The following is a 14611-nucleotide window of genomic DNA, read 5'->3' on the forward strand; positions in this document are numbered from 1 at the left end:
CATTGTACATGATGGGTATTGAACACGGTGGTCTTTGTACACAGTGTACATTGTGGACTGTGGTCATTGTGGACTGTGGTCATTGTACACTGTGGTCTATGTGCAGTGTGGTCATTGTACACTGTGATCATTGTGGACTGTGATCATTGTGGACTGTGGTCATTGTGGACTTGGGGTTGGACAGGTCCACTGCTTTATTACTGAGCAGGACAAAATTTGGATGACCCAGTATTCCTGAGGGAGGAGAACAATGAGAGAGAAAGAGTTGAAGACTCTATGCTATATATGCTGTATGCTATATATGCTATATGCCCTATTTGCTGTTTCCGAGGTCAGTTTAGCATTTCCTCCAGTAATTGTTAAGGTGAGGATTGGGGTAGGGGGATCTGATCCTAGATCTGTACCTAAGGGAACCTTCACCAGGAGCGTGTATGGATGTCATGTGGCTTGAAAAAAGGTTTACATTAAATGATAGCCATTTAGCAGACTTTGTTATACGGAACAACTCGATTTAAGTGCCTTGCCTAATCGAGGACACATCAGATTCTTCATCTTGTCGATTCAGGGATTCAAACCAGCAACCTTTTTAGTTACTGGCTCAACGCTCTTTACTGCTTGGCTACCTGCGGCCCTATCAAATCAAATCAAATTTTATTTGTCACATACACATGGTTAGCAGATGTTAATGCGAGTGTAGCGAAATGCTTGTGCTTCTAGTTCCGACAATGCAGTAATAACGAACAAGTAATCTAACTAACAATTCCAAAAAAACTACTGTCTTATACACAGTGTAAGGGGATAAAGAATATGTACATAAGGATATATGAATGAGTGATGGTACAGAGCAGCATAGGCAAGATACAGTAGATGATATCGAGTACAGTATATACATATGAGATGAGTATGTAAACCAAGTGGCATAGTTAAAGTGGCTAGTGATACATGTATTACATAAGGATGCAGTCGATGATATAGAGTACAGTATCTACGTATGCATATGAGATGAATAATGTAGGGTAAGTAACATTATATAAGGTAGCATTGTTTAAAGTGGCTAGTGATATATTTACATCATTTCCCATCAATTCCCATGATTAAAGTGGCTGGAGTAGAGTCAGTGTCATTGACAGTCTGTTGGCAGTAGCCACTCAATGTTAGTGGTGGCTGTTTAACAGTCTGATGGCCTTGAGATAGAAGCTGTTTTTCAGTCTCTCGGTCCCAGCTTTGATGCACCTGTACTGACCTCGCCTTCTGGATGACAGCGGGGTGAACAGGCAGTGGCTCGGGTGGTTGATGTCCTTGATGATCTTTATGGCCTTCCTGTAGCATCGGGTGGTGTAGGTGTCCTGGAGGGCAGGTAGTTTGCCCCCGGTGATGCGTTGTGCAGACCTCACTACCCTCTGGAGAGCCTTACGGTTGAGGGCGGTGCAGTTGCCATACCAGGCGGTGATACAGCCCGCCAGGATGCTCTCGATTGTGCATCTGTAGAAGTTTGTGAGTGCTTTTGGTGACAAGCCGAATTTTTCAGCCTCCTGAGGTTGAAGAGCCTCCTGATGCTGTCTGTGTGAGTGGTTCAGTTTGTCTGTGATGTGTATGCCGAGGACACCCTCTCCACTACTGTTCCATCGATGTGGATGGGAGGGTGCCCTGTTTCCTGAAGTCCACAATCATCTCCCGTTGAGTGTGAGGTTATTTTCCTGACACCACACTCCGAGGGCCCTCACCTCCTCCCTGTAGGCCGTCTCGTCGTTATTGGTAATCAAGCCTACCACTGTTGTGTCGTCCGCAAACTTGATGATTGAGTTGGAGGCGTGCATGGCCACGCAGTCGTGGGTGAACAGGGAGTACAGGAGAGGGCTCAGAACGCACCCTTGTGGGGCCCCAGTGTTGAGGATCAGCGGGGAGGAGATGTTGTTGCCTACCCTCACCACCTGGGGGCGGCCCGTCAGGAAGTCCAGTACCCAGTTGCACAGGCGGGGTCGAGACCCAGGGTCTCGAGCTTGATGACGAGCTTGGAGGGTACTATGGTGTTGAATGCCGAGCTGTAGTCGATGAACAGCATTCTCACATAGGTATTCCTCTTGTCCAGATGGGTTAGGGCAGTGTGCAGTGTGGTTGAGATTGCATCGTCTGTGGACCTATTTGGGCGGTAAGCAAATTGGAGTGGGTCAAGGGTGTCAGGTAGGGTGGAGGTGATATGGTCCTTGACTAGTCTCTCAAAGCACTTCATGATGACGGATGTGAGTGCTACGGGGCGGTAGTCATTTAGCTCAGTTACCTTAGCTTTCTTGGGAACAGGAACAATGGTGGCCCTCTTGAAGCATGTGGGAACAGCAGACTGGTATAGGGATTGATTGAATATGTCCGTAAACACACCGGCCAGCTGGTCTGCGCATGCTCTGAGGGCGCGGCTGGGGATGCCGTCTGGGCCTGCAGCCTTGCGAGGGTTAACACGTCTAAATGTCTTACTCACTTCGGCTGCAGTGAAGGAGAGACCGCATGTTTTCGTTGCAGGCCGTGTCAGTGGCACTGTATTGTCCTCAAAGCGGGCAAAAAAGTTATTTAGTCTGCCTGGGAGCAAGACATCCTGGTCCGTGACTGGGCTGGGTTTCTTCCTGTAGTCCGTGATTGACTGTAGACCCTGCCACATGCCTCTTGTGTCTGAGCCGTTGAATTGAGATTCTACTTTGTCTCTGTACTGGCGCTTAGCTTGTTTGATAGCCTTGCGGAGGGAATAACTGCACTGTTTGTATTCAGTCATGTCACCAGACACCTTGCCCTGATTAAAAGCAGTGGTTCGCGCCTTCAGTTCCACACGAATGCTGCCATCAATCCACGGTTTCTGGTTAGGGAATGTTTTAATCGTTGCTATGGGAACGACATCTTCAACGCACGTTCTAATGAACTCGCACACCGAATCAGCGTATTCGTCAATGTTGTTGTCTGACGCAATACGAAACATCTCCCAGTCCACGTGATGGAAGCAGTCTTGGAGTGTGGAGTCAGCTTGGTCGGACCAGCGTTGGACAGACCTCAGCGTGGGAGCTTCTTGTTTTAGTTTCTGTCTGTAGGCAGGGATCAACAAAATGGAGTCGTGGTCAGCTTTTCCGAAAGGGGGGCGGGGCAGGGCCTTATATGCGTCGCGGAAGTTAGAGTAACAATGATCCAGGGTCTAGTTGAGCCTAGTTGAGCCATGTCAGATTTTGCGTGTATGTTAAAAGTTTTCGGTTTTTAGTGTCAATAGATTCAATAAAAATATGCCCATGAAAGATAATAAAACATGATTGTATTGCAAATATTTAATTTAAAAGGGTAGTCAGGTAGAACAGTTCACCATCCAGTGGCTTCATAGTGTACACACACACACACACAAATTGGTCTTCTGATCAGCTCTGAAAAATAACTGATGTTATTGTTCATAAGACCAAATATTGGAAAAAGTATAAACTTGTCTGCCTGTCTAAATGCAGCCTTTAAGACTTAATCTACGGCCCACTGGGCAGTTCTCTGGTTGAACCAACGTTTCCATGTTATTTCAATTAAATGCCTTTGAACCGATGTGGAACGCAGTAGATGTTGAATTGACGTCTGTCCCAAGCGTGGGTATGTGTGTGGACTCTCATCACTAGACAAATATTTACACAAAGTCACTCTCACTCACACACATCCACTAAGAAACACAGACAAACGTAAGTCTTCCTTCATAACAGGACATCAGCAAATACAGAATTATAAAACGACTTCCTCTGTCACAAATAAATTAGTTACATGTAGGGGATGACATGGGGGTATACAGTACAAATATGGAGGATCTGTTTCTACACCCAGTTATTTCTTAAAGGGACAGTTCATATTCATCTCCAGCAATAATCCAACATCAACATATATTAAAATGGCGGCTTCTATGTTTTGTAGTCAACAAGATAGAAGTTAAGTGTTGATGTTGGGAATGTTGCTGGAGATGATGAATGAATTTGAATGAACGGTATTGTCTATCAACACAATATGTTAGTACTTGGCCTTTAATCACTGGGTTCATTCTGTTGGTTAATGTCTTACTACCCACAACTAGGTGTTTTATTGAGTATGTGGAAAAACATGATTGCATATAACTTCAGATGGTCCTTTGTTCTGTTACCAGATTGAGTCCAGAATTGCACCCTATTCCCTACATAGTGAAGGTACAGTAGTATTTAGGGAATAGGGTGCCATTTAGAGATGCAGCCTGGCCAAGGTGAGAAAGGGAAGGAGACAGGATTCCTGACTGCATGGTGCTTCACCTTCAGACCTGCATTACAGCATCATCATACCTAGTACACCTAGCAGGATCAGAAGAGCTATGGAGGCGAGAGAGAAGTAGTAGAGAAACAGAGAGAGAGAGAGAGGGGAAATGATATAGCCTTTCATATTGGTTGTCTACTCTAGGTAATATGGGATTATATTAGTTACTACGGTAACACTTTATAATAACTTCCATGAATTACGTTATGAATAGTCATATACATGCGTAATAAATAATTATACATTTATTCATGAATTGCTTTCAATGCTTAAGTGAATAATGAAACATTCTTTATAAATAGTTGAATACCTAATCATGTTATTATTACAAAGTGTTAGTGGTGCTTCTTATGTGGTTATTACCTTGAGACAGGGTGTGCTGCAGGCCAAAGGCATGGCTGGAGGTGGTGGAGGGAGCAGCAGTAGTGGTGGTGATGATGTTCAAAGAGTTGGTCACAGCATTTTTGGGGTTGGACAGGTCCACTGCTTTACTACTGAGCAGGACAACATTTGGATGACCCAGTATTCCTGAGGGAGGAGAACAACGAGAGAGAAAGAGTTGAAGACGGACCCCTATATGCTGTTCCGAGGTCAGTTTAGCATTTCCTCCAGTAATTGTTAAGGTGAGGATTGGGGTAGGGGGAGCTGATCCTAGATCTGTACCTAAGGGAAACTTGGGAAACTTCACCAGGAGCGTGTATGGATGAGTGCCTCACCGTTAATAAAGGATCCATTGAAGATGGAGAGGTAGTAGCTGGTGTCGATGCTCCGGGTGGCCGTAGCTTTGGGGACAGTAGCAGAGAAGGTGCACTGGATGGTCTGACCGTTGACTGAGCCCTTCACAGACTCCACAGGCAGCTACCCAACACAAAGGTTTTACCACAATTACCATTAGTCAAATGTCAGTAGGCCTACAGTGTAGTATTAGTCAGGTACCCTGTTACTCTCCCAGACACTGTCCAAAATGGCACCCAAGTGTATATGCAGGGAATAAGAGTCAGAATTGAGGTCATATCCAACATCTATGACCACCAAAAATATATGGAATACTCATACTTTTGTTCTCTATCTTGTCTAACTCAACTCACTGATTGAATATAGTTAACTTCCTGAATTTGCCTGGAATCAAACCACACCCTGAAAATTATTCCAGAAAGTCACAAATGAAACACTGTGTTCTGATTGGGCCAACTCACTGTGTTGTTGGTCAGATTTCCTTTGTCGAGGAGAGCGGTGAAGAATTTCACGTTGCCGTTGTTGTTGGCGCACACATAGATGGTGGCGTTACCATCCTGTAGAGGAGAGAGAGGATGAATTCAAATAAATAATCATTTAAAAAGTATTCATTTTAGCCATTTCTTCCCAATGTCAATAACCCAACACCAACTCCCTTGTTTTGTAAAAAGTATAGTAATTCTGAAGGCAGTTTTCCATACCAGTGTGGAGTTTGTGGACAAGCCTACAGCGATGTAGCCACTGGACACTCCTCGTAGCTGGAAGGAGAAAGTCTGTCCCGAGGACTGCTGGGTGGAGACGAAGAAACAGGAACCAGCCACGGCCGGATCACAGTTTTCCGGCTGAGCAGCACAGAGCTGAGTCTTTCCACATTCTGTCATTGAGATGTTTACCTGTGTATGAAGAGTTCATCATTAGTTGCTGTCATTTCTTTGGAAATAGTGTAGCATATGAGTGCAAATGAAACTCCCAAACAGGCACTTTGCTAAATCTGCTTTCAGTTTCCATGGCAGTGTGTGAAGTTTATCAGAGAGAGAGAGAGAGAGAGAGATAATTAGTTGAAAGGAAAAACTGAGAGATTGAGAAGAAATGTGTGCTTCCTTTTTCTAGACTCTGGGAGACCGAGTGAGACATATAGTTTAGGCAACTCACCGTGAGAGCTGTGACGGTAGTGTTGACAACAGGTACCACAGCCGTCGGAGACATTGTTGTGTTGGGTGCCATGGTACCATTGATTGTGATGTTGACGCCCGGGGAATGTGTTGTGCTAAGGTTCGTTGTTATGTTGGGTCCTGTAGTAGTAACATTAGCTGCCACAGTGACGTTCGGGGCCACTGTGGAGTTCTGGGTCTGGGCTCCCATCACCATGTACGCCATTACCATGACGACTGCGAACATCAGTCTGCTGCTATTGTCCATTCCTGATAGAGTAATGGAGATCCAGATGGTTAGGATATACTCCTACTACTAATAATAATGTATTTGTTAAAGATCAATACAATTAAATATTTACAAATGTAATCATCAACAGTCAGATGCATTGCACTATCATGCTTATACTTCATATACATGCTCGCACATGTTGTCGATGATACAAGCTTATTTCAAAAGCTTTGAGATGTATCAATGGGAATATGAAACTATCGTACCAGCGTGAATAAATAGATTTAAAATACCTGTGAATAAACATAGGCCTAATATTATTGTGGTAATTGGTCATTCATTCATGGTGGTGTACTAGACAGCAAAACATTGCATAGTGAATGGGTAACACTGTTGAATTAAAATAGACCAGAATTGTTTTATTTACAATATTAATTGCCAGTGGTGTAAAGTACTTAAATACTACAACTAGTTTAAAGTACTAATTAAGTCATTTTGCGGGGAATCTGTACTTTACTATTTATATTTTTTACAACTTTTACTTCACTAGCCTAAATTACTAAATAAAATGTTCTTTTTACTCCATACATTTTCCCTGACACCCAAAAATAAATGTTGAATGCTTAGCAGGACATGAAAATGATCCAATTCACGCACTTATCAAGAGAACATTCTTTGTCTTCCCTACTGCCTCTGATCTGGCCGACTCACAAAACACACAAATGCTTCGTATGTAAATTATGTCCGAGTGTACCCCTGGCTATCCACAAATAAATGTAAAAAACAAGACAATTTTACCATCTGGTTTGCTTAAAATAAGGAATTTGAAATGATTTGTTTTACTTTTGACATCTAAGTATATTTTAGTAAATACATACTTAAGTATATTTAAAACCAAATACTTTTAGACATTTACTGTGACTTTTCTATTAAGGTATCTTTACTTTTAGTCAAATATGTCAATTGGGTACTTTTTCCACCACTGTTAATTAGTAGATCCCTTAATTAAATTAGACAAAAACCAACGTCCGTATTCCAAATAGTGTTGGCTAACCATTAATCAAGCCAATAGCTGAAAATAATAACCATTATGTCATTGTTGAAAATGCCATCATGCAGTGAAACGTAAAAAAAAAACGTTAAAAACAAATACATCGAGTTTTTTTATATGGTCATCATCAGATAAAAGAGATGGAAACGTTACCTGTAATTTCGTGACTTGAAGGTTTCTTGAAGGAAAATAGCGTCGTGGTTCTCCTTGAACAAGTTGTCCTTAGCGTGACTGCAAGGTGAGCTGGAGGAGATGCTCTCAACAAGTGTCTTTGTGTCGATGTCACAGCTGAGCTCTCTCTCGCTATTTAAAACAGCACTCGCGAGGGGAGGGACAACATATGGAGAAACCTGCCTCTCTCCTCCGTTTTTTTTTGGGGGGGGGGCGGGTTCACAATAGCATGCAGGTACGTGTGACACGTACCTAGGCTCCCGGGGGAGGGGTGAACTGGCGACGAAACTCAATGGAAAGAATGATGTTTTTAAGCCTACTCCTGACCTCCGACAATAGATTGTGTCCAGACGAAACTCAATGGAAAGAATGATGTTTTTAAGCCTACTCCTGACCTCCGACAATAGATTGTGTCCAGTCATTGCTGCCTTTTCCCAAAGACCCATCTTCCTGGCTCCAATTGCTTCCATTCACTTATATCTGTATTAAATATGCTGGCGACTGCAGGCAAGACTATTTGCAAAATATAATTTAGGACTAAATATAATCCACATTTAAAGTCAAACGACATTTAATAATTTTCTTTTGACTTATTCTGTGATTCTTCCCGGGGTCATAACATGGCGTCATTCACACCTGTCCAACTCAAGTAACACGTGATTCTTTCTCTGTCTGTTTGATCTAGCTGAGTTGAGCCGTACACAGTGGATGAGGGCAGGCAGTGTTTTGAATTCAATCTTGATTGCGTCAAGTTGCCCAAAGCGTTAGATACGAGTTTTGATGAATTAAAAAAATGACATACTAGCTATAGTTCAAATTGAAAAATGTTTCTGTAGATGACAGAAGTTTAAGATATGGATGTCCTATTTTCATTAACAAGCCAGATATAGAAAGTGCAATATTATGAACCAAGTAGTGTGTGTATTATGAAATGCTAAATATTTGTAAAATGGATATTATATAATTATTCTATACTGTCATGGATTATATTGCCCCACCCTGTTGTTGTAAGGGAATGGGAGTGTTGATTCACTCATTTGAGAATCAGATGGGAGTGAAAGTGAGTGGCTGTTGTAATGGAGAGAAGGTGAAGTTGTCAGGACATAGCCATTAACAACGACAGGTCACTGTTACAGACAATGGAGCCGATAACTGCAATGGGATTGATTGTCAGTAACACACACACACAGAGAACTAGTTTTTAAAGGGACAGAGCACATTAATAGTAATTTCTGTAAAAGTGCTTGTTTTAGTCAGATGGCTAATTTTCAACTGCAGTCCATGGGCAGATTAGTAAAAACATTTAAATGACAATACAGACAATGAGCACATGCCTACATACGTACATGCTTACAAACGAACTAATGTTCACACAGACATGTTTTGACTTTTAATCTGCTGTTGTGACATTAGTTGTGTTACGTGTACAGGCTCCCAAAAATACTGATGCGTATATAGACATACCATAGTGTAATCAAACTCACCACAGACCATGCACATAAACACACACACATGACTACTTCCTGATTAAGTAGTGTGTTATTAGACATGATAGATAAAGCGTGATGGTATGATGCTGTGTAATAATATGACTGATAATGCGTGACGGTATGATTGATAAACTGTGATGGTCTGACGGTGTGTGATAGTATGACTGATAAAGTGTGATGGTATGACTGATAAAGTGCGATGGTATGACTGATAAAGTGTGATGTATGACTGATAAAGTGTGATGGTATGATGGTGTGTAATAGTATGACTGATAATGCGTGACGGTATGACTGATAAAGTGTGATGGTATGACTGATAAAGTGTAATGGAATGAGTGTTTGATAGTATGACTCATAAAGTGTGATGGTATGACTGATAAAGTGTGATGGTATGCTGGTGTGTAATAGTATGACTGATAATGCGTGACGGTATGACTGATAAAGTGTGATGGTATGACTGATAAAGTGTAATGGAATGAGTGTTTGATAGTATGACTCATAAAGTGTGATGGTTTGACGGTGTGTGATAGTATGACTGACAAAGTGTGATGGTATGAGAGAGCTGTGAGGTAATGGTTATGAATTAAGCAGATAGGAATGGGGAGAGGAAATAAGGTTAGATCAGAAGTCAAATAGGGAGTGAAGTACTGCGTAATAACAGTCCATACAACAAGAACCCAAGGCCTAGTTCAGATACATTCCTGAGAGGGTTGGGTTTGTTCAATCAATGTGGTGGAACACACATACCCCTCTCCTCTCTTCTTCCCCTTCTCTCCCCTCCCCTCCTCCTCTTCTCACTTACACAATTACATACAGATTGACGATGGAAGACGTGAAGGAATAAATCATTCAGGGCTGCAATAAACTTGGACACTGTGGAACGTTGGCAGATTTATATGACTCACACACACACCTGAAGTCTCATGATCTTGAAATGTATTGGCGAAACAAACGTGCACGCACACAGAAACACACACGCCTTGGTTTTAAGTCACAGGTATGAGACTGCTGACGGTTAAAGATGCCACACCTGATTTTATCTGCCAGTATTTGGATCCTGTCTGGCTGGTTCAGGTACTCTGGCACTACTTTACTACTTAATAGGAAGACGACACCAAACTCACCTGCTGTTCTTACCTGACAGACCACACCCACTGTTACATTTCCCAAGGCCCTAACTTTCTATTGATACTGAAGACCTAAACTTTGACGAGACATGGCTAAAACACTGCTGCCTCTGCTTTTGCCTCTGTCTCAGAAAACAACTTCTCCATCCTTGTAGAAGGAAAGCTTTCAACTGAAGAGGTTTCTGGTGACATTTTACAATAAGACGAGATACTGTCAGCATAGCAGCATATTATGTCAACAACTATTTACATGTTTGTATATAAGGGGAAAGCCCTCATGCTCATCATATTGAGAAACTATCACGGATCGCCTATAGACTGTGTCCCAAATGGCACCGTATCCCATTACAGTGAGAGAAATGATGATGATAAAAAGATTGTGGGGGCTGTTTTATTAAACTTCAGTGCGGCAAGTCGGTTAGGGCGTCTTCTTTGCGCATGACGCAAGTCATTTTTACAACAATTGTTTACAGACAGATTATTTCACTTATAATTAATTCACTGTATCACACTTCCAGTGGGTAAGAAGTTTACATACACTAAGTTGACTGTGACTTTAAACAGCTTGGAAAATTCAAGAAAATTATGTCATGGCTTTAGAAGCTTCTGATAGGCCAGTTGACATCATTTGAGTCAATTGGAGGTGTACCTGTGGATGTATTTAAAGGCCTAACTTCAAACTCAGTGCCTCTTTGCTTGACATCATTGGAAAATCAAATGAAATCAGTCAAGACCTCAGAAAAAAAATTGTAGACATCCACAAGTCTGGTTCATCCTTGGGAGCAATTTCCAAATGCCTGAAGGTACCACGTTCATCTGTACAAACAATAGTACGCAAGTATAAACACCATGTAACGATTCTCGTTGGTGAAAGGAGAGGAGGACCAAAATACAGCGTGGTAAGTGTTCGTCATATTTTAATTGATAAAACTGAACACTACACAAAATAACAACGAAGACAAAGCGAAACAGTTCTGCCAGGTGAACAGACACTAAACAGAAATTAAACACCCACAACCAAAATGGGGAAAACAGTCTACCTAAGTATGATTCTCAATCAGAGACAACGAACGACACCTGCCTCTGATTGAGAACCATATTAGGCCAAACACATAGAAATATAACAACGTAGAAAAAATAAACTAGACTACCCACCCCATCTCACGCCCTGACCAACCTAACACAAAGACATAAAAAAGGAACTAAGGTCAGAACGTGACACACCATGGGACCAGGCAGCTGTCATACCGCTCAGGAAGGACACACGTTGTTCTGTCTCCTAGAGATGAACGCAATTTGGTGTGAAAAGTGCAAATCAATCCCAGAACAACAGCAAAGGACCTTGTGAAGATGCTGGAGGAAACGGGTACAAAAGTATCTATATCCACAGTAAAACGAGTCCTACATCAACATAACCTGATAGGCCGCTCAGCAAGGAAGAATCCACTGCTCTAAAACCGCCGTAAAAAAGCCAGACTACGGTTTGCAACTGCACATGGGGACAATGATCGTAGTTTTTGGAGAAGTGTCCTCTGGTCTGATGAAACAAAAATAGAACTGTTAGGCCAGAATGACCATTGTAATATTTGGAGGAAAAAGGGGGAGACTTGCAAGCCGAAGAACACCATCCCAACCGTGTAGCACGGGGGTGGCAGCATCATGTTGTGGGGGTGCTTTGCTGCAGGAGGAACTGGTGCACTTCACGAAATAGATGGCTTCATGAGGAAAGGAAAATTATGTGGATATATTGAAGCAACGTCTCAAGACATGTCAGGAAGTTAAAGCTTGTTCGCAAATGGGTCTTCCAAATGGACAATGACCCCACGCATACTTCCAAGGTATTGGAGTGGCCATCACAAAGCCCTGAACTCAATCCTATAGAAAATTTGTGGGCAAAACTTTTTTTCTTCTATTGTGTTAATGACTGTATGTTTGTTTATTCCATGTGTAACTCTGTGTTGTTGTTTGTGTCACACTGGTTTGCTTTATCTTGGCCAAGTCGCAGTTGTAAATGAGAACTTGTTCTCAACTGGCCTACCTGGTTAAATAAAGGTGAAATAAATAAACAGGTATGCTGACAGGCAGGATAGAGCTTTGGCATTTCTTGGTGTGTTCATATAGTTTCTGTACAGGTCTGAATTAATTAATGTAATTCTTGGCCATCCAGCTTGGGTGGACCCAAAACTATTACAAGATTATTGTAAAAAAAACTATATAATAAACCAGTGTGTGTATGCCATAAGTTGGATATACTTTAGCCTGGTTCTTAACCAACTGCTGGATCACAAGTATTTCGTAAGAGTTGGTCAAAGCACAAACAGATCCGGCCACCAGGCTAAGGTGGATAGTAGTTGAGATAGAGGTGCTGGGTGTTTAGATCTTCTGATGCCCCACAAAAATACTGTCCCACCTGTTCAGCAACATGACAGGGGCCTTAACAATGAATCAAGTTTCACCACAACAATTAAAGGTGACCTAGTCCTCTCTCTCTCTCTCCCCTTCTCTCTTCATTTGAATGTTAATTTTCTGACGAAAGTCCCACAGGCCCAAGTACACAGACACACACACACAACGTCAGCTTGTACATGTAAATGTCAAACTAAAATAATACATATTGAGGAGTGTGCATTCCATTTGTTTAAACAGAATGGCAGCCTGAGGTGGTTTAACTCTGTCTAGCTGTTTGGAATGGGTGTAATTTTGATCCGAAACACCGTTTATTTTTCTCCAATCTCTTTGGTGCTATTTTCACAAATATGTGGTGAATGTTCAAAACTCTAAGTACAAAACTCTAAACAGATAACTCTTGTAATGCTCTTATGTTCATAATCTTTGACTGTGCATTCATTGGGGTTTCACACATCTTTCACGCCTGGGTCATTCATGCAAAATCAACGATTTCTGTGAAACACCATGAGAACGTTTCATTTAGTCACCAATACATCAGGCAATTATAGGCTCACCTGTTGTCATTTTAACTAACCATTAAATCCAATAGCAAAGGATACAAGATACAATTGCCTAAACAGTTCGTGTTGAAGTGCTGAATAGAATGAATAGTAGATGGTAAATAATTTACCCTCTGAATGGCACACATACACAACCCATGCCTCACTTGTCTCAAGGCTTAAAAATCCTTCTTTAACCCGTCTCCTTCATTTACAATGATTGAAGTGGATTTAACAAGTGACATCAATAAGGGATCATAGCTTTCACCTGGATTCACCTGGTCAGGCTATGTCTTGGAAAGAGCAGGTGTTCTTAAGGTTTTGTACACTCAGCAGATATTACAGAATGTAAATCTATGTGGATGTCATCGTCAATTTGCAACATTTCATTCTAATGTTTTCAAGCATCACTCTCAATAAGGAAGCAGCACCACCAGTTAGTTACAGTATCAACCTTATTCACCAAGACCTGTCCCCATCTCTACTGAACAGTACTCCATCTCACATATTTGCTCATCTATCACTCCAGAGTAAATTCCTCTCACTGCTCTATGATAACTATTACAAAGGCATATTTGTCATTCCATCGTCTCTTCCTCTGTCAGTTTATTTTTTTGTCTGACAGGCCTCTGATAGTTTCTCGTATTAGCGATACAACGATTAGCCTCTGACGTGTCAACGACAAATGGTAATTACACCCTAGATTCTGTTGACAGTGAGATGGTGACGAGGTGACAGTTTGTGTTTGTTCGCGTCATTCTGATCATTCAGGTACCACCACTTCTTTCCTATATCAGTCTGTCTGCCTGTCTGACTTCTACATGTAATTAACTGTATTCCTGAGATCTACTCATGGGTTCTTAAGTAAGGCTGTGCACCAGTGGTGTAGTGGAGGGTATACACAGGGTTACGCTGTGTATACCCACTTATTTTTCACTGGCTCTGCTGTATACACACTTCTTCATCCCCACGATGCGTATGAAAGTAGTGGAGTGGAGGTATACACCATATATATTAATAAGGCTGATGGAACAGATCAGAATGTTTAGCTTAAAATGTTGAAAAGCTATTTCTTTACAAAATATTAACAATATGCCTTCCCCGCCCCAGTTTCAATAAAAAGCTAAAGGATGGGGCTGGAGAAATGTAACCACTCTCAAATTCATTCACAGAGCTTTGGATCTAAGGACTGACCATCGATGACATCAAAATGATAGTACTAACCATGTTTTGAAGCTATATAGTGTTTGTTTGCATTTACTTTGTTTCAAAATCATTGGAGGAAAACAAGCATATATTTTGGGTTCTGATGTGGTATGGCAGCTGAACTAAGCTCATGAAGCATTTATAAGCTCTATTCGTCAAGTATTAAATGGGTAATAATATATTTAAAAGTCAAAAAATGGATGTAGCAACTGCTGATTG

At 41.6% G+C, this 14611-nt stretch overlaps 1 protein-coding gene across 1 annotated transcript; it reads right to left on the minus strand.

The window, feature by feature from the left end:
• Positions 1-3284: 3284 nt before the first annotated feature.
• On the minus strand, positions 3285-7760 carry LOC112259826 (putative ferric-chelate reductase 1). The gene is made up of 7 exons (XM_024434487.2): positions 7604-7760; positions 6169-6437; positions 5718-5909; positions 5478-5573; positions 4998-5139; positions 4645-4809; positions 3285-4337 (listed from the first exon to the last, which is right to left on the minus strand). Exons 2-7 carry the CDS (start codon positions 6433-6435, stop codon positions 4294-4296), a joined length of 906 nt encoding a protein of 301 aa, XP_024290255.1. The 5' UTR covers positions 6436-6437; positions 7604-7760; the 3' UTR covers positions 3285-4293.
• Positions 7761-14611: the final 6851 nt, after the last annotated feature.

The sequence above is a fragment of the Oncorhynchus tshawytscha genome, linkage group LG10 (genome assembly GCF_018296145.1).
Source record: "Oncorhynchus tshawytscha isolate Ot180627B linkage group LG10, Otsh_v2.0, whole genome shotgun sequence".
NCBI lineage: Eukaryota > Metazoa > Chordata > Actinopteri > Salmoniformes > Salmonidae > Oncorhynchus > Oncorhynchus tshawytscha.